Genomic DNA, 23,579 nt, shown 5'->3' on the forward strand with positions numbered 1-23,579 from the left:
TCGGCACCCCTCAGTGCGCTGTGCCCTGTGCCTGGTGAGACGTTATCCACACATGGGCAGTGATGGCCACCACAGCTCAGACCCCGTGGAAATGACAGTCTGGGTTACCCATGGGACAAGCCATCCAGACCACCCTCAAGTGCTGCTTGAGAGCAAGGGGGAGTCCAGAATGGACAGACAGGAGAAAGAATCTCAGCTTCAGCCCTAGCACCAACCACAGCATTGTAATTTGTCCCACTGTCCCACTGACCCTCCTAGAGTAAGTTTTTCTTCCTCTTTTTTAATACCTTTCTACTTGCAAAAAAAAAAAAAAAATGTTATTTAATTGTCTGCTCAGGGCTTAGTTGTGGTGGACAGGATCTAGTTCCCTGACCAGGGGTCAAACCCTGGCCCCCTGCATGCGGAGCACGAAGTCTTAGCCACTGGACTACCAAGGAATTCCCATCTCCTCCTCTGCTTGTGAGAAGCTGTGACCTTGGAGAAGTGGTCACAGTGTGACCTCAGGAGGGGTATGAATGGACCTGAGCTATGCAGGGGGAGGCACACAGAGCCTCAGACATCCCTGGTCCCCAGGCCTTCCCACTGGATGCACTTCTTCCAACTGCGAGGATCTTTGCAGCTTTTTATTGGCAGACGGTGAGAAGCTGCTGGAAATCAGTGCCTCCTGCCAGAAAAGCTCTTAACTGATGACTGGTGGGAACTGGTGTACATCCTAGCAACTCACCCTGGGGGGCTACCTCTGGGGGCACATAGTCTACCCTGGCTTTCAGAGTCCTCCAGTAACTGTGAGCCCCAGTTTTCCACTGGGGAAATTTCCAGAGTGGACATTAAGTGGTATCTCCTTATTAAATTGCATGTCCCTGACTCCTAACAAATTTGAACATATTTCAAGTTTGCTAACCAGTTGAATTTGCTCTTCTAGATCAAATGTTAGATCCTTTGTATTTCCCTCCCCCTGAGAATTTTATTTTGAAAATGTGAGGCCTAAAGGAAAGTTGAAAGAATAATACAGTAAAAGCTTATACATCTTTCATCTAGTATGTCAGTCAAACCTCAAACTGTTCTCACCACATAAAAGAAATGTTAACTATGTGACATAATAGAGGTGTTAGCTAACTATGGTGGTAACCATAATGCAATATATAAATGTATCACATCAACACATTATACGTCTTACACTTATACAATGCTGTATGTCAATTATATCTCAATAAACAATGGCACAGACAAGCAGATCATTAGGATATGTGTATACATGGATATATATATATATACACATATATACATATATTTATATATGTATATATGGTAAAGAATCTGCCTACAATGTGGGAGATGTGGGTTTGGTCTCTGAGTTGTGAAGATCCCCTGGAAAAGAGAATGGCAACCCACTCCAGTATTCTTGCCTAGAGAATTCCATGGATAGGAGAGCCTGGGCTACAGTCTATGGGGTCACAAAGAGTTGGACACAAGTGAGTGACTATCACATACATATATGCACATAATTTTTTTTCAATTAAGAGATTTGTTACATGGAAAAGGAAATGGCAACCCTCTCCAGCATTCTTGCCTGGGAAATCCCACGGACAGGGGAGCCTGGCGGGCTACAGTCCATGGAGTTGCAAAAGAGTTAGACACAGCTTAGTAACTAAACTCCTGCCTTTATCTTTACCCTTTAAATTTAAATGCCTCTCCCCATGTGGATGAGAATTTGATCTGTGGACTTAGTTACTGCTTCTCCATTCTCTGGCCACTGAATAAAGCTTGCTCTGTGTCAAAAAAAAAAAAAAAAAAAGGAAAGGAAAATAAAATTGATTTGTGACAGGAAAGTGAAAGTGCAAGTCTCTCAGTCATGTCCAGTTCTTTGCCACCCCATGGACTATACAGTCCATGGGATTCTCCAGACCAGAATACTGGAGTGGGTAGCCTTTCCTTTCTCCAGGATATCTTCCCAAGCCAGGGATCAAACCCAAGTCTCCTGCATTGCAGGTGGATTCTTTACCAGCTGAGCCACAAGGGAAAGCCCTACAGGAAATTGCCCTTACTCAGTAAGGAAATGGCAACCCATTCCAGTATTCATGCCTGGGAAATCCCATGGACAGAGGCACCTCGCAGGCTATATGGTCCATGGGGTCACAAAGAGTCAGAAACAACTGAGCAACTAACTATAAGAGCTAAACAGTCTATGGAGGCTGTTATCTTTGCTTTTGATGCTGGAGTGTGGGGTCTGCAGGGCAGGCAACTGGGAAGCAGGTGGATGAAAAGTAGGGGAGAAAGGATAGACCAGAACCCACGAGGACAGCCTGGAACCCAAGTCAGTGTCTCAGTACCTCAGTTTTGATGCTGTGAGTGTCCTGCAAGAGAAGCTGTGTTCTCCCCGCACGAAGCACCACTGCTTTGGAACAAAAGCCCAGCAGGTACACAGTCCCAGCCGGGCATTGGCTCTCAGTAAGGACAGCCACCTGTTCCAGGGCCATCTCTTATGTCATCCTTACTTTCTCCAATGAACTGAATTGCCATGTTCTGATGTACATAAATACCTAATTTTTGATTCCTGTTTACTTATTGATTCCCTTCTACTTATTGATTTGATTAACTAGTCTTTGAGCATGTTCTGATCTATTTAGTAAGACAAATCTCTCTATTGCTTTTTAAAAAGACATTTGTCCTTGACTATTCTTTGAGATACAAATTGGAACTATAGTAACTAAGTGTACTTTAATTTGGGGAGAACTGACTTTTTTCTGGTTTTAAAAAATCATTTATTTCTTTCTTTATTCGGCTGCGTCAGGTCTCAGTTGTGGCACGTGAGATCTTGGTTGAGTCCTGGGGGACCTTTTTTGTTGCCCTGGTGGCATGTGGGATCTCAGTTTCCTTGATCAGGGATGGAACCCACTTCCCCTGCATTGGAAGGCAGATTCTTAACCATTGGACCGCCAGGGAAGTCCCTTCTTCTGATACTTTATCTTCCCTTCCAAGGAGATGGTTGACAGAGTTCCCTAGTGGTCTAGTGGTTAGGACTCAGCACTTTCACTCCCTGGAAGATGGTTGATTTTCTGTTTGTCCCATGCTCACTTTGTATCTTATAGTTATATTGTATAACTTCATATGAGTATGTATGAAGTCAATTCTTGACTAAATTTATACACTATAAAACTTCCAGTCAATTAAAAAAAAAAAAGTTAGAGACTTTCCTGGTGGTCCAGTGGTTAAGACTTTGTCTTTCAATGCAGGAGGGGAGGGTTCAACCCCTGGTCAGGGAGCTAAGATCCCACATGCCTAGCGGCCAAAAAACCAAAACATAAAGCAGAAGCAGTATTATGACAAATTCAATAAAGACTTTAAAAAGTCCTGGGAATGTGAGGTACAGCATGATGACTATAGTTAATAATATTTTGAAAGTGTTAGTGGCTCAGTCAAGTCAGCCTCTTTTCATCCCCATGGACTGTAGCCTGCCAGGTTCCTCTGTCCGTGGAATTCTCCAGGCAAGAATACTTGAGTGGATAGCCATTCCCTTAACCAGGGGATCTTCTCAACCCAGGGATCAAACCTGGGTCTCCTGCATTGCAGACAGATTCTTTACCGTCTGAGACACCAGGGATACTCTATTGTATATTTAAAAATTACTAAGGTTTTTTTACAGTTAATTTTTATTGGAGTATAGTTGATTTACAATGTTGTGTTAGCTTCTACTGTACAGCAAAGTGAATCAGTTATATATATGCATATATCCACTCTTTTTTAGATTCTATTCCCATATAGGCCATTACAGAGTACTGAGTAGAGTTCCTAGTACTATATAGTAGGTTCCTGTTAAGAGAGTAAGTAGATCTTATAAGTTTTCATCACAAGGAAAATAAAGCTATGTGCAGTAATGGATGTTGACTAGAGGTACTGTGGTGATCATTTCACAATATATACAAATATCAAATCATGTTATATACCTGAAACCAATATAACGTTATATGTCAATTTTTAAAATTAGCATACAGTATTATAGTGGTTACAAGGGTTGTCTCAGTGCCAGCTCCTAGAATTCAGATTTCAACTCTTAATGCATTAGTAGCTAGTGATAAAGGTTAAATCACTTACTCTCCCCATTCCTCAGCGTTCCTTTCTGTAAATCAAGATTGGCAACAGTAATCTATCTCAAGAGGGTGTTGTGAGGATTGCTTAGAAGAGTGCATAGAATTATGATGCTGACTATAGTTGTTATTATTCTAAGAATTTGATAATTTTATAACTATAAGTTGCATATTTCCCCATTTTCAATTTGAGCTGTTTATTGCTAGAGTAGGAAAAAAGCATATTAAAAAGCAGAGACATTATTTTGCCAACAAAGATCTATACAGTCAAAGCTATGGTTTTTCCAGTAGTCATATATGGATGTGAGAGTTGGACCATAAAGAAGGCTGATCACAGAAGAACTGATGCTTTTGAACTGTAGTGTTGGAAAAGACTTTTGAGAGTCCCTTGGACTATTGGGGAGATCAAACCAGTCAATTCTAAAGGAAATCAACCCTGAATATTCATTGGAAGGACTGATGCTGAAGCTGAAGCTCCAATACTTTGGCCACCTAATGAGAAGAGCCAACTCTTTGGAAAAGACCCTGATGCTGGGAAAGATTGAGGGCAGGAGGAGAGGGGGATGACAGAGGATGAGATGGTTGGATGGCGTCACTGACTCGATGGACATGAGTTTGAGCAAGCTCTGGGAAATGGGGAAGGGCAGGGAAGCCTGGCGTGCTGCAGTCCATAGTTTCACAAAGAGTCAGACATGACGGACCGAACTGAATTGAGGAAAAAAGCAATTTGTTTTCATTATTTTATCTTGTATCCAGTCAACTCTCCTAATTATATTGTCTTTATATATATATATATACACATATATATATACACATACATATATATATATATACACACACACACACTATATGTGTATATATATAAATACATACATATCTACTTTATTCATTTAGTTATTTCTGGCTGCGCCGGGTCTTCGTTGCTGCATGTGGCCTTTTGCTCAGTTGCAGTGAGGGAGGTGAGGAGTGCGGGCCTCTGATAGTGGTGGCTTCTCTTGTTGTGGAGTGAGGGCTCTAGGCATGGGTCTTCAGTAGTTGCAGCTCGTGGGCTTTCAAGCACAGGCTCAGTAGTTGTAGTACATGGGACTGGTTGCTCCCAGGCATGTGGGCTCTTCCCTTTCCAGGGATCAAGCTTGTGTCTCCTGCATTGGCAGGCGATTCTTAAGCACTAGATCACCAGGGAAGCCCCTGTATTGTCTTTTTACTAGATTTTTTTTTCTCATCTTGAAGTTTTTGATAATACAATCATATCAGCAAAAATGATAGATAGCTTTATAATTTTTCAGATATTCATAATAATCCATTCTCTTGTTTTACTGCATTAGGTAAAACTTCCAAGATATGATAAACAACAAGGGTAATAGCAGGTATTTCTGTCTAAATTTTTATTTCAATAATGTGATTTTAGTGTTTCACTATTAAAAACAATATTTGCTGTCAGGGTTTCCTAACAGCAAATACTTTTTACTTAGAGTTTTTATTGGGGATGGTATTAAATTATACGGGCTCTGTTTATTAAATATGGGAGACTTTCTTCTTTTTTCCATAATCTTGACTATGGAAATGGCATGGGAATTACTCTTATTGATGGTTAGATAACACTCAGTTGTGGCATCAATTAAATGCAGTCTTTTTCAAAGGTAGATCCCTAATCACCTTTCTATTCTAGTTTTTTCTAAGATAAATTGAGCTTTTCAAACTTTTCTCTTTTGGGTTAACTTTGCTAATTTATATTTTTCTGAAATGTATCCATTTCCTCTAAATTTTCAAATTGGCTGTTGAGGAATATTAAGTTGCACTTAATAAATCTTCCTCTCTTCTATCTATAATGTTTTCTTTCTCATAACTAATCTTTTCTATTTTTAACTCTCTTATTTTCTCTTTACTTATGCTTGCAAGATGTTTTTCTATTTTATTAGCCCTTTTAAAGAACCTTTTAAAAAGTGTATGCTTTTTAGTATTTTTGTTTATTTTCCATTCCATTCATGTCAGCGTTTGTTATTTCCTGATTACTTTGGTTTCTTTTCTTGTTATTTTTCTAATTTCTTGAAATAAGTAATCCCTTTATTTTTCCTCTTTTTTTTTTTTTTTAAAAAAAAGCTTGGTATCTTTATGGTATTTCAGGGATAGACTGAATAATATAGGATACAGGGTAATTGAGAAGGTTTCTGGCATTACACTGTTTTTTCATTCAGCATTTAAATTTTGTGAACACAGTAGTTTTGTTCTTTTTTTAAAGCCAGCTTTATTGTATTGCAATTTACGTATGTTAAAATTTTTTACATACATTAAATTTTATCAGTTTTTAAGTGTACAAGCCTATGAGTTTTACCATATGTAACCACAACCAAGAAACAGAAGAGTCCTATCACCCCAAACATTCTCTCCTACCACTTTGTGGGCAGTCTTCACAGCAATTTCAGCCTGAACCTCTTTGAATTCTCTTTGTTGGAGATCAGCATTACCCTCTCTTTCTGTTTATTTGCTTACTATCCCTTTCCCAATGGCACCCCACTCCAGTACTCTTGCCTGGAGAATCCCATGGATGGAGGAGCCTGGTAGGCTGCAGTCCATGGGGTCACTAAGAGTCGGACATGACTGAGCAACTTCCCTTTCACTTTTCACTTTCATGCATTGGAGAAGGAAATGGCAACCCACTCCAGTGTTCTTGCCTGGAGAATCCCAGGGACAGCAGAGCCTGGTGGGCTGCCGTCTATGGGGTCGCACAGAGTCGGACACGACTGAAGCTACGTAGCAGCAGCATCCCTTTCCCACATCTTTATTTTGAAAGTTCCTTTACCACTTTTTAAAAGTGTGTTTATTTGAAATAATATGAATTTGATTTATAACGAAGTCTGGCAGCGTTTTAATGGAGGAATTCGGTCTACTCATATTTACTGTAATGAGTGATATATTTGATTTATAATTTCCATCTTCCTTATTTTACATTTCTTAACACTGTTGTGAACTCTTCTTTTCTTTACCTTTGCTGGATTGAATGAATGGCTGTTCATTTTCCCCCTTTGTTATTTGGAGTTCATCCTTCTATTAATAGTTATCATCCCTTGCCCTGGTGGCTCAGCAGTAAAGAATCTGCCTGCAATGCAGGAGACGTGGGTTCCATCCCTGGGTGGGGAAGATCCCCTGGAGAAGGAAATGACAACCCACTCCAGTATTCTTGCTTGGGAAATCCCATGGACAGAGGAAACTTGCGGGCTACAGTCCAAGGTGGTTGCAAAAGTGTCGGACACAACTTAGCAACTAAACAACAGCAACAACAATTCCTGCCCTGCCCTCTATATAGGCACTCATGCCTCTTCAGTGTGTGAACCCAGAACAGCTATTTCCATCCTACTCGGTTTATCTTCCACTTCCTTATTTTCCCTGCCCCCTCTCTCCCCTTTCATCCTTCCAACCCCTCCCCCTTTAGGTACTAGAACACTTACCTTCCCCTTATTCCCACCACCTGACTCCAGAGTTTTATTGATGTAATTTAGTCCTTATTTGAATTTCCCTCACAGTGTGTTCCACAGTGTGCCCCTCACATCTGTTCCAAGAGTCCTTATTTAGCAATTTATTACATGTTATAAATACACATATAGGTATAAATATATAGGTCATGGTTCGTTGCTCCCCACTGCTTTCTTTCCTCTTCATCTTCCTCTATCTTGAAGTCTCTGTTCCGATTCATTTGTTGTTTCATTAAAATCTTAAAAGTATTTCTCAGATAAGATACTGAGTGATTTTTGCAAATTTTCAAATACTTTTCTTTCTTCCTTGGCTGGTTCTGGATTTCAGGCCTTTTCTTTAATTAGCTCACATTCAATTTTGCTGTCTTTTAACTTCCAAAGTAGCAGATAAGAAGAAAGGAACTTCTTTCTGCATGAAAATGTATATGAGTTCCCATATCCTTAGAGCTTAGAAATTTTAAATTGTATACGACTAAGTGTGTGGTTTTTCTCCTAGTTTTACTGAGATATAATTAACATCATAAGTTTAAGGTGTACAAATAAAGATCTTATGTACATACATCATGAAATGATTATTACAATAAGTTTAGTGAACATTCATCATTTCATATGGATACAAATTTAAAGAAGTATTTAAAAAATGCTTTTCTGTGATAACTTAGAATTACTCTGTTAACAACTTTCATATGTCACATACAGCAGACTTAATTTTATTTATCATGTTGTACATTATATTCTTAGTATTTATCTTATAACTGGAAGTTTGTGCCTTTCAACTGCCTTCATAAGTGTGTGTCTTTTCCTATAGATCCAGTCTGTAACTTAAGTCTTTCTTCAACTCAGGGATATTTCATCTATTATTTAATTATGCCATAAGTGTGGTGTCATCTGTGTATCTGAGGTTATTTCTCCTGGCAATCTTGATTCCAGCTTGTGCTTCATCCAGTCCAGCATTTCTCATGATGTACTCTGCATATAAGTTAAATAAGCGGGGTGACAATATACAACCTTGACGTACTCCTTTCCCAATTTGGAACCAGGCTGTTGTTCCATGTCCAGTTCTAACTGTTACTTCTTGATCTGCATACAGATTTCCCAGGAGGCAGGTCAGGTGGTCTGGTATTCCCATATCTTTAAGAATTCTCCACAGTTTGTTGTGATCCACATGGTCAAAGGCATTGGCATAGTCAATAAAACAGAGGTAGATGTTTTTCTGGAACTCTTCTGTTTTTTTGATGATCCAATGGATGTGGCAAAAAGCAGAAAAGAATTAAAGAGCCTCCTGATGAAAGTGAGAGTGAAAAAGTTGGCTTAAAACTCAACATTCAGAAAACTAAGATCATGGCATCTGGTCCCATTACTTCATGGCAAATAGATGGGGAAACAGTGGAAACAGTGACAGACTTTATTTTGGGGGGCTCCAAAATCACTGCAGGTGGTGACTGTAGCCATGAAATTAAAAGACAGTTGCTCCTTGGAAGAAAAGCTATGACCAACCTAGACAGCATATTGAAAAGCAGAGACATTACTTTGCCAACAAAGGTCTGTCTAGTTAAAGCTATGGTTTTTCCAGTAGTCATGTGTGGATGTGAGAGTTGGACTATAAAGAAAGCTGAGGGTCGAAGAATTGATGCCTTTGCACTGTGGTGTTGGAGAAGATTCTTAAGAGTCCCTTGGACTGCAAGGAGATCCAACCAGTCCATCCTAAAGGAAACCAGTCATGAATATTCATTGGAAGGACTGATGCTGAAGATGAAACTGCAATACTTTGGCCACCTGATTCGAAGAACTGACTCATTTGAAAAGACCCTGATGCTGGGAAAGATTGAAGCCGGGAGGAGAAGGGAAAGACAGAGGATGAGATGGTTGGATGGCGTCACCGACTCAATGGACAGGAGTTTGAGTAAACTCCGGGAGCTGGTGATGGACAGGGAGGCCTGGAGTGCTGCAGTCCATGGGGTTACAAAGAGTCAGACTTGACTCAGTGACTGAACTGAACTGATTTAATTATGACCTCTCCTCTCCTGTTCCTTTTTCTCCAGGAACTCATAGAATTTGCAGTTAACTCTCCTGGGTCGGCTCCAGTTTCCCATCTTTGACCACATGATTTGCATCCGCATGTTTTTGCTACATGTTTTGAGATATTTCATCTATTTGATTTTTCTACACCTGTTTTTGAGTTTTAGCTTCACCTTTGCTTTATCTGTGAACATTTTTAGTTTTGATAACATATTTTCAGACTCAGGGAAATCTTTTGTGTTTGAGTTTCACACACATCTCCTCCAGGCTCTCATTTTTTCAGTAAGAGGTTCGTTTGTTTCCTCTAGCAGGTCTCTCTGCCCTCTGGTTTGTTTGCATTCTCCCAGCCTCAAGGACAGAGAAAGTCGATCCATCAAGAGCTTTTTGGAGAGTGAGGGAAACTCAGCAAACCTATTCATTGTTCTTGGGAAGCCAACTCTTCTGAGACTTCCTGCCGTCCTGAGGCTGCTCTCCAGAAACTTGTCTGCAGGGAATTCTCTCAGCCAGTTCAGGAGAGCCCATGTAAAGTTTATCACCTGTAACTGGGAGTTGCCAGAGAAGTGTGGAAGCTCCTGTAGGGTTGCCATATGCCCAGAATCTCCTCATTCTGGGTAGTCTAAGTATAATTGACAGATACAGTGATATTCAGGGTTTCCCCGGTGATGGCTCAGTGGTAAAGAATCCATCTGCAAGGTAGGAGCCACAGGAGACTTGGGCTCAGTCCCTGGGTTGGGGAATCATCTGGAGAAGGGCATGCAACCCATTCCAGTATTCTCACCTGGAAAATCTCATGGACAGAGGAGGCTGGTGGGCTACATTCCATAGGATCATCAAGAGTAGGACATGACTGAAGCAACTTAGCATACATGCACAATGATATTTACCAAAGACTTAAACATAGAAGTCACTAACTGTAGGTACTTCTGGGAAGTACAACTGGGTGTAGGAATGAGGTGGGCGGGGGATGGCCTTTCCCTTTGTTTTTTCCCCCTCTAGTAGGAGTTCTCAACTTTGGCATTTTTAACTTTGTGGGCCAGAAATTGTCTGCTGTGAGTGACTGATTTGAGTGTTTAGCAGCATCCCTGGCTTCCCCCCACTACAGACTGATAGCACTCCCTCTCCAGCTGTGACAACCAAAAATGTCTCTGGATATTGCCAAATGTCCCCTGGGGTTGTCACAGTTACTTCTGATTGAGTACCACTGTTGTATACCCTTTAGATCTATTTTATTTTTTTAATCATGTGTTCACATTATTCCTATAATTAAACATGTAACTGAGATCATGAGACAGAGGAGGAAATATAAAACTGTTGTGAGGAAGAAGAAGCATGAAGTAGAGAGTACACATTAAGGGACAGGAAGTAGGTTAGCAAAGTGGTAAGAAATTTGGGGAAAAAAATAAAAGAAGCAGGGATAGAGTGATTCACAGAGCTGGAGGAGAAGGAGTGTGAAGACCCACATCCTCCTGTCACCAAGGTCTCCAGTGATGCCAGAATCAGAGGTAATAACAGTCTGCATATGCCCAGTCAGATCACAGACACTGTTATGGGATTCCCATTCCATCCAGCCTCTTAAATACCCAGGTGTCCTTACAATAAACACCGCTTTACTTAAGCTAGGCTAAATGAGTGTATTCCTTTCCAACAAAGGTCCTGTGGATTAAGTGCCCAATAAAGAGATAGGCCTCCACTTCTTAGGATGAGTAGGCTGCAAATATGGTCTATAAAAGAACTGTAAAAGGAACTTTAGAAAGCTGTTCCTGGGAAGAAGTGGTGGTGGAGCGGGGAGACCTCGGCCATCCATCAAGCCTGGCTCCAAATTCCTCCAGGGCTGTCATGTACAGGAGGGAGAAGATGGTATAACTCTAGCTCAGGAGGCAGAACTGGTGGCAAAAGTAAAGGGAAGTAGTTTCTGCTTAAAAAAAGAAGTTATAACAATAAGAAAGATTGGAAAGCAATGTTTGGTAAGGAAGTGAGTTCCCAATCTCTGGAAGCTCACAGGGTGATTCCTACAGTGAGTATAAGTTTCGGTCAAGTCTGTCAGCTTCCTTCACATCTAGAAATGTAAAAGCTTGGCAAGAGAGAGACTAGATTAACTCACATCATATGCAGAAATCTCTTAGGCTCAAATGGCATGATAGAATATTTAGTTATTAAATCAGAGGAGGGTGGTTGGTGGAGTTAAACAATAAGGAAAAATCTCAGAGGTTTAGCATCTTCAGTTGGCCTTGATCAGCTGGTTTTTCCCCACAGAATTAGTCAGAACTCGTGGTTGCAAGAGAGAAAAAAATCTAACTTAGTCTGAATTAAGCAAAAAAGGGAATTTATTAGCTTACATAACCAAAATGGAGAAGGAAATGGCAACCCACTCCAGTACTCTTGCCTGGAAACTCCCATGGATGGAGGGGCCTGGCAGGCTGCAGTCCAAGGGGTGGCTAAGGGTCGGACAGGACTGAGCGACTTCACTTTCACTTTTCACTTTCATGCACTGGAGAAGGAAATGGCAACCCACTCCAGTATTCTTGCCTGGAGAATCCAAGGGATGGGGGAGCCTGGTGGGCTACCGTCTATGGGGTTGCACAGAGTTGGACATGACTGAAGCGACTTAGTGGCAGCAGCAGCAGCAGCAGCAGCATAACCAAAAAGTTCAGGAGGCTGGTCTAGTTCTAGGCATGGCTGAATCCAAGGCTTCAAATGAAGTCATTAAGACTTGGTCTGTCTCCGTGTCTCAGCTTTGTTTCCCTTACTTTGTAGCCAAAACTAGCTTGTAAATTTAGCCTTATCTTGACAGTGCAGAGCAAGGCCAACGCTGGAGGGGCCTTGGCTGAGGGGCTTCTGAGGCCCTTCCCCACCTAGAAGTAATTCCTTTGTTGTTCAGTCGTTAAGTTGTGTCTGACTCTTTGCCAACCCATAGACTGCAGCACGCCAGGCTTCCCTGTCCTTCACCATCTCCCAGAGTTATGAAGATTATTGCGCCTTTGATTGTCCCAAAGACCCTGCCTCTTCGCATCTTTAGCGCAATCCTATCCTCCCAGCTGGAATCTCAGAAAGAGGGGGAAAGCCCTCCTGCCACCACCACCTCCCCACCCCACTCCACCCCACCCCCCGCAACACGCACCTCCTTCCTCCACCCCCAAACACACACACACACACACCCCAGTCCTGGTGACTTCCCCTAAGACTCCACCCCTGGGAATCTGCGTAGGACAAGACGCTCCTTCTGGCTGGAAATAGACACCAGAGAGGGAAGGGAAGCTGCTAAGGAAAGCACGTGGAGCTGCAGAAGGGGAGAGAACTGTCAGGTATTTCATGATCAGCTAATGAGACGTGGCAAGGGGTGGAGGTGGGAGGGGCGCGGGCTACCTTAGAAGGTGTCGGAGGCGGATCTGGCTGCCCCGACTATTTCCTGGATGCAGGGATCAGTCAGTAAGTTGCCACAGTCCTGGCGTTCAGGCATGAGGACCTAGGCTAGGGCACGAGCCTCGGTGATAAGCGAGATGAGAAGGTAAGAAAAACCCAAGAGTTGTAGAAGAAAGAGAAGGCAGAGAGGATCAGGCTTTGGCAACTGGAAGGAGAACAAAGTTCAAATAGCACCCAGCTTCAGACGGACGGCCGCCTCTCTCAGACCGCATGGCCAGAACTCAGCGCAGTCCCAGGAGAGACTCGGAAGGGCAGTCCCGCACGGTCGGGACTACATCTCCCAGCATGCTGTGGGCCGAGATGCCCATAGGCCTGAGCAGAGGTGGTGGAGAGGCCGCGTCGCGTCGGGAGGGGGCGCTCCTGCCTTAGTTCTGAGCGAGCCGAGACCGCGGGCGCTGTGTGAATCCCATGAGAAGGCGTCTAGGGGCCGAGGTTTGCGGCCTCGGTCGAAGGCGCTTGAGACCTCCGCCGCGGTTCCCGGCTCGTCCCAGGAGGTTGGCTGGACCCCAGCCCTTGCGTCTTCCAAGGTCAGGGTCTCATGTCTCCCGGGCCTCGGGCACATTAATTATGTCGTCTTTAGCGCAGCAGCTCTCAGAACCCCACATCCCACTGCCGGCGGTTCCCCACGTCCGGTACCCGCCCCTAAAGCCACCTTCCCTCCTACGCAGCCCCAGCTGCCTGCTGTTAACCGCGACCGGGACCTCTTCTAGGGAGGCCCAGGTTGGGGTCCTCAGAGGTCCAGGAACCCTAGAAAACCTACTCTGTGGTTTTCTCTGGGACTCTAAGTGTAAAGGAGAGAAGTTTGGAAGTAAAAGCCTCAGCTTCTCCCTCTTTTCCGCTCAAACCTCAGTAAAGTCTGTCAGGAGATCGACAAAGGCTGAAGGGGGAAATGGCCCAGACCTCAGGTCGTGGGTGATGGCCCTGGGCAGGTAGGTCAGAGGCTGGGAAGCTTGAAGACCCCAGGTGATGGGAGTGGAGAGGCTCTGTGTGCAAATCCTGGGGACGGTCTAGTAACTGGACTCCGGCCCTCACCTGTAACACCCACCCCTGCGTCATTGATGCTGGAGCCCCTCTTTCCCAGGTAGATGCTCCCAGAAGCGCTCTGCGCAGAGAGCAGATTTCACGTGCCCGCCATGTGGGGCCTGTTGCAGGTGTGTGTCACTCTCTAGGTCAAATCGAAACACTTTTTTCAGAAGTTTTATTTAAAAACTTTGGCACATGACAGAGGCGGCAGGATGGAGACTGGTTGTTCTGCCAGGCTTCTCAAGTCAGAGACCAGGCTTGGCTTTCTCAGGGAACCCGTCCAGCCTGTGGGCTCCTGAGGAAGATACCCCTTACTGACCTTGCAGACTACCCCTCCCCTACTGCCCACTTCTGGTGTCTGAGGAGACAGGGAGGTGTCAGGGGTAGACTAAAAGGTGTGGAATGGGAAGGATCTGGAGTTTGGGGGTTGAGAGGAACAGATAGAGGGGGAAAAAAGAGGTGGAAGGAGAGGCCACTGCCTTTTCTTCCTCCAATCTCAAGAAACGGGGCCTGCCATTCCTCTGAGAGGTCTCCCTCACAGCTCAGATAGGAAATTCAGGGACCATCAGTCCTGTGACTGAGGAAGGGCTGCCTGTCTTCGGGGGGTGGTTGGGAAACAGTCATGGCCCCAGACGGGATAGCAGTAACCAATGCAACGGCCCCCTGTCTCAGCTGGGTGCGGGATGGCTGTTGGCATAGGCCTGGTCTGGAAAGGAAGCTCGGGCTCTGCGCCCCTGGGCACACACTGAGGCGTAGAGCTCTGGCTCAGGGTCTGAGGCCTGGGGCTTTGGCTCGGAGTCCAGCACCACCTCCGAGTACTTGATGGGGCTTCCAGGGCTGGGGACCCGGCCCTGCGGAGGCCGCAGCTGCAGGCTGGTATAGCACATCACTTCCTCTGCAGCCTGGAGATGCAAGGCTGTTAGAAGCTCACGGGACCCTTGAGAAATCCCCCACTATCTTCCCTCCCCTCTTCAGCCACAACTGACTCACCCTGGCAGGGCCTCCAGAGGCTGAATCCTGTGGGTCTGGCCCTGGTTCCTGAGACAGCCGTCCTGGGCAGGGAACAGGAGTCTGGTCACATCTAGTTCTTCCCCCTGCACCCAGGACCTGGCCACTTGCACCCCTCCCCTTGGCCAGCTTCCTACCTGTCTGCAGATAATGTAGGTTCCCATACAGAGGGACGTCTTCCACAGACTCCCCAGAGCTGCAACACAGAGTTTAGGGGATGAGAGATGACTTGTTGGTAAGGGGGGAACTCTCCATCAGCCCATCTTTCTTGCCCCCCACTCACCGTCCATGTTCCGGATGGCTCCTGCTCTGGCCACTGGTCCACTGGAACAAGTGCACAGCCAGTGAGATGAGGAGCAGCAGGGTCACAGCCCCTAAGAGGGCCCACAGCCCCCAGCCCTTGGTCACAGAGGGGATTCCTGTGGGTGTGAGAGAGTGGGGAGGGAGTGTTACTGCCCAGCCTAACCCTCCCGGGCCGAGCAAGTGGGACACGGGGCCACGTGACCCCTCCCCCTGCCCCTGCCCCGCCCAGCTCACCGGGCAGTAGCTGATCACTGGGCTGTGCCTGACCCGTGCAATTGCAGGGTGTGCCTGCTGCAGACATCCTGCCCTGAGCCAAAGGATCAGCCTGATTTATGATCCGACAGCTGTGGCAGCCCCCTTTGCTTCCACCCCTCTCTGGGCCTGACCCCCACAGCTCAGCATCTCCAATACCGGTGGTGGCAAAGTCGCTGATTTCCGGGGAGGAAGGGGGAGGGGAGCAAGGGGGAGGGGAGGGATGAGTTAAAGAACAAAGACACCGCCCTGTGCCTGCACCTGCGCCACCCAGTAGCTCTTAAGCTTCCGCCCCACCCCCATCTTTCCCCTGTACCCATTTCAGTCTGAAGAGGCAGGCCTGAGTTTACCGAACACTGGGCACGTGAGCTAATGAAGACCCCAAGGCAGGAAGAAGTGGCATGCGGCAGGACCTACAAGAAAAGCCAGGCCTTATGATGGAGATTACTTTCTGCCCCAGAGTGTCTGCCTTTTCCCTCCAGCGCTGAGTCCCTTGACAGAATAAGGAGAGGGAGGACATAATCCTCAATGGGCATGCTACAAAGTGAAAATGGGATGAGGAGGCCCCCTTCTGTCTACAATCCCACCACATGCTGAGGCCCCACAACCAAGGGACAAGGGTTAAGAATGACTTTTGTTATTGTTATTATTACTGGTATAATAGTAATAGATTTAGAGGATAGAGGAAGCTTGACTCCCTCCTCCGGTCCACTTCATCCAAGCTGTCCCTAAGAACTGTGAACTTCAAAGGTCAGTTGAAGTAAAGAAACCTCTGCCCCAGTCCTGTCCTGGGAACCAGCCCAGTGTTTGCACTTGTTCGCTCCAGGGAGCGGCCAAGTACCTGCCCCACCCAGAAACAGCCCAGCCACATCGGAGGCTACTGATGTGAGAAGAGGGATTCTAAGTTCCAAATATAAACAGACCAGAGGTCAGAGATCTGTTTTGTCTGGCCCATATGATGTTTTTTTTTTTTTTTTTTCCAAAGATTTAAAATCATTGTAGCAGTGTGCCTGGGGTGGGGATGGTAGCAGAGGTCCTGCCACTCTAAGCAATAAGACGGTATTGTTTGTAAAGAATTTAAAAACAAAACTCACTAAAAGTCAGTGTCCTTTTCATTATCACCATGTTCCAGCAATTCTAAAAAAAAAAAAAAAATCAATGACAAAATATTCCTTTCTGAAAAATGTATTTTACCGTGGTGGATCCATGTCAATGTATGGCAAAACCAATACAGAATTGTAAAGTAGAATAAAAAATTTTTTAAAAAAGAAAAATGTATTTTAAATTATTTTTTGGCTGTGCTGGGTCTTCGTTGCAGCACAGGGTCTTTATCTAAATGTGTTGCTCAGGCTCCTCAATGTGATGCCTTCTCTTGCTGCCAGAGCACAGGCTCTAGGGGACTTCCGTAGTTGCAGCTCTCGGGCTCTAGAGCGAGGGCTCAGTAGTTGTGGTGCACTGGCTTAGTTGCTCCGCTGGCATCTTCCTGATCAAGGATCGAACTGATATCCCCTGCATTGCAAGGCTGATTCTGAACTACTGGAACATCAGGGAAGCCCTCTGAAAAATATTTTGTAGATATATGTTCTAAATTGTTGTGGTTACTGATGAGTTTTAAGACTATGTAAAATTCAAATTTCAAATATGTAAAATTCATGGGAAGGACTGATGCTGAAGCTGAAACTGCAATACTTTGGTCACCTGATGCAAAGAACTGACTCATCTGAAAAGACCCTGATGCTGGGAAAGATTGAGGGCGGGAGGAGAAGGGGACAACAGAGGATGAGGTGGTTGAATGGCATCACTGATTGGATGGACATGAGTTTGAGTAAGCTCTGGGAGTTGGTGATGGACAGGGAAGCCTGGTGTGTTGCAGTCCATGGGGTCGCAAAGAGTCGGACACAACTGAAACTTCAAATTAGCACATTTGTGTTACTTACCCTTTAAAAATATTATAATCCACAACTTCCCTGGTGGTCCAGTGGTTAAGACTCCATGCTTCCAATGCAGGGGGCTCAGGTTCCATCCCTGGTGAAACTAGATTTCAAATTCTGCAACTAAGAGTTTGAATGCTGCAGCTAAGACCTGGTACAGCCAAATAAATGTTTTTTGGGTTTTTTTTTTTAATGTATATATTATAATCTGCATGGAAGTTAATCTGTAGAATCCTAGCTATACAGCTGTATAATCCTAGATATACAGCTGGCTCCTGACACAAGATTGAGCTACATGTGTTTATATCCAGAATTAGTTCTTAACAGTTTTTAATTGTTCTTTGGTTTGGGTACAATTTCTGTGTCCAACGCCTATGATATTACATATTCCTGCATCTAACCAATAGATTTAAAAACAAACAATGATAACACAGTGATTGAAAAGTCAAATAAACTGAGCTTGAGTAGTTTAATTCTGTCATTCTAGGTGACCACTTAGTTTTTTTTATATTGAAAATGTCTGGAATTTAATGTGAAGTGGAATTTTTATGAATCTCTGCCAAACATCCCTTTGTTTAAGACTTTCTTTTCCCATTTGTATGTCTGTTGCTTCATATGAAAGAAACTTTATTGAAATGAAAATTAATAAAAGGTATTCTTTAATCAACTATGGGTGGAAACTGACAAATGTAGCTATATTCTCTATTGAATATGAATATGCCAAAATTATTTTTGATAAATTTTCAGAAGTTAACTTTAGAAAAAGAAATTAGAGTTATTCATTACTCAGCTAACTATGTAGGTACAAGTTTTTTACCCCTTTCTCAAAAAACACAATAATGTAGCCAAGAAATTCATTACCCTTTCTTGTTCTGTAATGTAAATTCAATTTTAACTCTTTTTATATTGTCATAATTGCCTGGAAAATCCCATGGGAGGAGCTTGGTAGGCTGCGGTCCATGGGGTCGCTAAGAGTCGAACACGACTGAGCAGCACCTTCAGTTTCCCTTTTCACTTTCATGCATTGGAGAAGGAAATGGCAACCCCCTCCAGTATTCTTGCCTGGAGAATTCCATGGACAGAGGAGCCTGGCAGGCTACAGTCCATGGGTTCGCAAAGAGTTGGACATGACTGAGGCGACTCTCACTCATATGCCACTGATTCATTGTCAGCCTTTCAAAACTGGAGTTTCAGTTTTTTGAAATCCCGATTCATTGATCTATTGGAAAAAAATCAGAAGGGCAATAGTGGGCCCGAATTCCCTAAAGGCAACAATCAGCTGGGAGCCATTTATCATATTACAACCGGCCTGAATCACTTGTTTACATTGATTATGTCAACTGGCTTAGTGTCAGGGTTTAGACTGCCAAGCCAGGTTGCCTCTGGGTATTCCACTAGACAGGACAACTGTCCTGAGTGAGGGTCTCTCTCTGCCCTGCCCACTCCCTTTCTGGAAGGACAAAAAGATATACCTGTATTTCATTCATTTATTTAACACACCTATACCTCATTGGAAGAAAAGTTATGACCAACCTAGATAGTATATTCAAAAGCAGAGGCATTACTTTGCCGACTAAGGTCCGTCTAGTCAAGGCTATGGTTTTTCCTGTGGTCATGTATGGATGTGAGAGTTGGACTGTAAAGAAGGCTGAGCGCTGAGGAATTGATGCTTTTGAACTGTGGTGTTGGAGAAGACTCTTGAGGGTCCCTTGGACTGCAAGGAGATCCAACCAGTCCATTCTGAAGGAGATCAACCCTGGGATTTCTTTGGAAGGAATGATGCTAAAGCTGAAACCCCAGTACTTTGGCCACCTCATGCAAAGAACTGACTCATTGGAAAAGACTCTGATGCTGGGAGGGATTGGGGGCAGGAGGAGAAGGGGACGACCCAGGATGAGATGGCTGGATGGCATCATGGACTCGATGGATGTGAGTCTGAGTGAACCATCCGGGAGTTGGTGATGGACAGGGAGGCCTGGCGTGCTGCAATTCATGGGGTCGCAAAGAGTCGGACACGACTGAGCGACTGAACTGAACTGATACCTCATTTGTTTAATACATACATACTGATTGTTTGCTTATATGCCAAGCTCTGGAGATACAAATATGAATGGGAAATGGTTTCTTCCCTCAAAGAGTTCTTGGTCTAATTAGGAATAGGGCCTTCTGTATCCTAGACAATTAAAAGACAGTGTGGAAAGGAGAATGATTACTCGGCTCTGACTGGAGAAGGAGCAGGAGAGACTGGATAGGTGGTGATGAGTGGCAGATCTTATGCAGACAGACAGAAAAGGGTTGAAATCTCTGCCAGCCTCTTACCTGATTACAAACTTAACCTTCCTGAACGTTAGTTTCCTTATTCTTTAAAAAACTTTAATTATATTTACCTGTTGGGTCATTTTGAACACATTAATTTCATTCAACAAGGATTCATTGAGTGCCGGCTAGCATCAGGTGCTGTGCTAGGCTATAGGAATAACATGGTAAACAAAAAGAGATATGGCCCCTGCTCTCATGAAATTTACAATCTAGCTGTGTTTTGCTTTTTGTAATTAATGTTAGTTTATTAGTTAATTTTAAGTAATTTAAATGTTTATTGAAATATAATTGACATACAATAGTAGTTTGAAGAAAGTACAATAGCTGCACTAATGAATAAGCCAGAAGTTAAGGGTTCTGTATATAGTCCATGGGGTCGCAAAGAGTCAGACACGACTGAGCGACTTTCACTTCCACTTACGAAGGGAACACGCACATACAGGAGGAAGTGAGATCTGAAAGTTGTATATAGATGTTAACTGTGCAGAAACAGAGCGACTTCAAAACGTCCCAGAAACAGTTAATGTTATTTGGTTGTCTATATAGTTCGCTGCTCAAGTTAAAATGAGACGCGCTTTCTAAATAAAATACAGCCGTGCTGAGAATGAGCCCCGTGAGGTTGGTGCGCGTGGAGGCGCACTGCCTGCGTAACTATTAGAAGCTGACGGATGACACACCCGCAACACGCCGCTCGGCTTCCCCACCCCCAGGGTAGGATCGCTTCTTGGCGGGCTTAGTCGTGAGACGCGGGGAAGTCTACGTGCACGGGCACGTGGCACTCTCTGCCTAAGGTCCGGGGACTTTCCCCTAGGCGCAAACGAGGAACTGGTCCTCCGTGTGTAGCCTAGGAAACAGGCCTTCAGCACGAACCTCACCTCTACCGTCGCGTTCAAGCCCTTTATAGCTCGAGGAGGAAATTTATTTTATGGTTAGGGTGAGGAGATTGGTGGCGTGGCACATAAAAACCACTTTCCTGTATAACCTTCTAAGAATGTAGTCTTCTGGAGACATTCTGGCTAACAGAATACCTATATAGAGATAAGAAATGAACTAGTTTCACAAATGAACTAAGCTAAGCCCACAGTCCTATGCAAATAAGACCTGGCTCCGCCCACACGCTAGGTGGGCGTGACCTCCCTGGGAGGCCCAGAGTGGGAATAGCTGGGGGACGCGCCTGCGTGCGCGTGCACCGGTGCGTCCGCAAACGCCGGCGTCTCTCGCGTTCTCCCGGTGTTGGCCTGCTATGGCGAGCGTGGTGTCGCTCGCGGGTACGCTGGGGCTGCTGCTTGTGTCTGCGCTGCCCGAGGTGCTCGGAGATGGCCGCAGCCCCGACCGCTGGGCACACCAAGGTACCAGCGAGGGCTGCTGGAGGGAGGCTGGGGCTGCCCCTGGGCCCCAAACCCCAGCTGTACTGACCCGCCTCTGCCCTCCTCAGGCGACGCCGGCCAGGTCGGCCCTGGGGCCGCGGAACCCCGGCGGCAGTCGCCGCCGTCCAAGAACCAGCGCGAGCGGGCTCGGTCCGGGGCGCTGCCCTTGGGGGCGCTGTACACCGCGGCCGCCGTGGCTTTTGTGCTGTACAAGTGTTTGCAGGTGCGGGACGACCAGAGGTGGGGATGCCCCGGCCCTGAATCTCGATGAGGGCGCCATGGTACCAAGAACAAGACGCGTTTTCCCGTCATTCTGTAAAATGAAGACAGGAGTTCCCTGACTTTCCAACATGATGGGGTTAGTTAAAGCATCCAGCGAGGTAATGGATGTGAAGGGCCCTTGTTTAATTTTAAATAGTAACCATCACATTTAATCCTTCCAACAATCCAGTGAAGAGGTTGTCACTTGCTCAAGGTCACTCAGAGATAGTAACTGGTGGCCCTAAGATTTGAACCCAGCAAATGTGTATACTATAGTAAGGGCGGTTCCTAGTGAGTTTCCAGGCTTGGCACGAGCAGTTGATTACTGTAGCCAGAGTTTTTAGAGTTCAAGGAACTAAGTAGTCTCAAGTTATCCTCGGGAAGGAGGCCCTGAAATGTGAACTGACAGTACATTTTGTTGGATTAAAACTGTTGAAATGGAAAGTAGTACCTCCCAGGGCTTTCTCTTCAGCCCTGGCCCTGTCACTTACGTTGGGAAATAGAGGACTGAGCCAATTTAGAGATGACATGAAACTAGGAGGGCTAGCTAATCATGATCTATAGTAGACTTAACAGGCTAGGATGAGGGGCTGAATTTAATGGTGAAATTAACAAGGATTGATAAATTTATTCTTGGACCCAAGTATAGCCTGAAAGAAACTTAATTCTCGAGGGCACTGTTTTAAGAGCATTGTTGTGGTTCGGTCACTAAGTTGTGTCTGACTCTGCGACCTCATGGACTGCAGTGTGTCAGGCTTCCCAGTCCTTCACCATCTCTGAGTTTGCTCAAACTCATGTCCATTGAGTCGGTAATGCCATCTCTTAAACCAAAGTAAAGCACCCAGAGAAAACCATGTCAAATGAGCACTGACTGAAAAACATTGGTGCTGTTAAATCAGAGAAGACAGGGAGTACGACCGTTGCCTTCAAATTCCTGAGGGGCTGTCATGTTGAAAAGATGATTTGGGAAGGCTCTGCTCAGCACCATGGAAAGACGATAGCAGTGGACTGTGTCTGGCTTTGTGTATAAACTAAACCAGAGCTTTATCAAACAATAGAGCTTCTCCTTCCTGGAGGTGTTTTAGTTGATTGAACAGCAACCACTCATGGGGTGTACTGACATTGCTTCCTGTCCTGAGTGAGGAGCTGGAATAGATATGATTGTGATTCTCTGAGAGTGAAAAAAACCCACTAGTTTTGTCTATCTGAAATTATCTTTGGCCTTTATCTGGCTTTGGAGACTGAGGTTATTGAGGTCCTTGTTGCTGCAGTATCCCCCTTGCCTTTTTCCACAGCAGGGGAAAGATGAGGCTGCTGTTCTCCAAGAGGAGGCAGGCAAGAAGGATTCATTGCAGTCAGGTGGGTTTTGCAGAGGTCTGTGCTTGGTGGGGGATTAAGGGACAGCAGAAAGTAAGTAACCGTTGCTCTTTTCTCCCATATCCCCAGAGCAACAGCTGGCGCAGCTGACACAACAGCTTGTCCAAACAGAGCAACACCTGAACAGTCTGATGGCCCAGCTGGACCCCCTTTTTGAGCGGTAAGGAGAGCAATGACCCTGTGGCTAGAGAGAGCTTGTGGTAGGTGGAAGAGGTGGGGACACAGATTGGGCAGCCTCTGAATGGACATATCTGCAGTGTGACTACCCTGGCTGGAGCCCAGCAGGAGCTTCTGCACATGAAGCTACAGACCATCCACCAGCTGTTACAAGACAGTAAACCGAACAAGGGTGTGGAGGTTCCAAAACCAGGTACAGGGTTGGGAGGTGAGAGTCTGCTGGAGGTAGAGACAAAGCCTCTGAAACTGGAATATGCCTGATCTCCCCCTTCACAGAGGCCAGCATACCCTTTCCTGAGGACTTGTGTATAGAGGAGGACGAGGAAGAGGCTGGTGACAATCAGGCCTGGGAGGAGCCCCTAAACTGGAACACCGGGACAAGGAACTTAACTCCTCCCAGGGAAATGGAGCCCGCGCTAAGGAGAAGATGTAGGAAATCTGTAGCACAGGGCCTCAGTCACAGCCCCCATTGGAAAGAAGGAAAAACAGTGGACGGTTTAGTAAAACAGAGTCTGTTCCTGTGACTGGATGCTCCTGTGTGCTTTTTCCATTCCAGCTGGACACACA

The 23,579-nt window shown here is 45.1% G+C and overlaps 2 protein-coding genes across 3 annotated transcripts; one reads left to right on the plus strand and one right to left on the minus strand.

Moving 5' to 3' along the window:
• Window positions 1-14,175: 14,175 nt before the first annotated feature.
• SIT1 (signaling threshold regulating transmembrane adaptor 1) lies at window positions 14,176-15,749 on the minus strand. The gene is made up of 5 exons (XM_040262612.1): window positions 15,563-15,749; window positions 15,309-15,444; window positions 15,163-15,221; window positions 15,008-15,069; window positions 14,176-14,919 (listed from the first exon to the last, which is right to left on the minus strand). Exons 1-5 carry the CDS (start codon window positions 15,627-15,629, stop codon window positions 14,686-14,688), a joined length of 558 nt encoding a protein of 185 aa, XP_040118546.1. The 5' UTR covers window positions 15,630-15,749; the 3' UTR covers window positions 14,176-14,685.
• Window positions 15,750-20,990: 5,241 nt separating this feature from the next.
• On the plus strand, window positions 20,991-23,541 carry CCDC107 (coiled-coil domain containing 107). Of its 2 annotated transcripts, none has more exons than XM_040262442.1 (6): window positions 20,991-21,179; window positions 21,266-21,420; window positions 22,754-22,817; window positions 22,905-22,995; window positions 23,093-23,205; window positions 23,289-23,541. In XM_040262442.1, exons 1-6 carry the CDS (start codon window positions 21,074-21,076, stop codon window positions 23,534-23,536), a joined length of 777 nt encoding a protein of 258 aa, XP_040118376.1. In that variant the 5' UTR covers window positions 20,991-21,073; the 3' UTR covers window positions 23,537-23,541. The 2 variants fall into 2 exon arrangements, with proteins under 2 accessions (XP_040118376.1, XP_040118445.1); XM_040262511.1 differs by having other exon boundaries at window positions 21,028-21,179; window positions 22,757-22,817.
• Window positions 23,542-23,579: the final 38 nt, after the last annotated feature.

The sequence above is a fragment of the Oryx dammah genome, unplaced genomic scaffold (genome assembly GCF_014754425.2).
Source record: "Oryx dammah isolate SB20612 unplaced genomic scaffold, SCBI_Odam_1.1 HiC_scaffold_1, whole genome shotgun sequence".
Lineage (NCBI taxonomy): Eukaryota > Metazoa > Chordata > Mammalia > Artiodactyla > Bovidae > Oryx > Oryx dammah.

What these genes read in the sequence shown, in the direction of transcription:
- SIT1 (XM_040262612.1), bottom strand. Translation starts at nt 15,629, where the DNA reads ATGTCTGCAGCAGGCACACCCTGCAATTGCACGGGTCAGGCACAGCCC. An exon ending in CAGTGATCAGCTACTGCCCG is followed by an intron (nt 15,445 to 15,562) that starts GTGAGCTGGGCG and finishes TCACACCCACAG; the next exon opens with GAATCCCCTCTGTGACCAAG. An exon ending in CCTACATTATCTGCAGACAG is followed by an intron (nt 15,070 to 15,162) that starts GTAGGAAGCTGG and finishes TTCCCTGCCCAG; the next exon opens with GACGGCTGTCTCAGGAACCA.
- CCDC107 (XM_040262442.1), top strand. Translation starts at nt 21,074, where the DNA reads ATGGCGAGCGTGGTGTCGCTCGCGGGTACGCTGGGGCTGCTGCTTGTG. An exon ending in TGCTGTACAAGTGTTTGCAG is followed by an intron (nt 21,421 to 22,753) that starts GTGCGGGACGAC and finishes CTTTTTCCACAG; the next exon opens with CAGGGGAAAGATGAGGCTGC. An exon ending in TGTGGAGGTTCCAAAACCAG is followed by an intron (nt 23,206 to 23,288) that starts GTACAGGGTTGG and finishes CCCCCTTCACAG; the next exon opens with AGGCCAGCATACCCTTTCCT.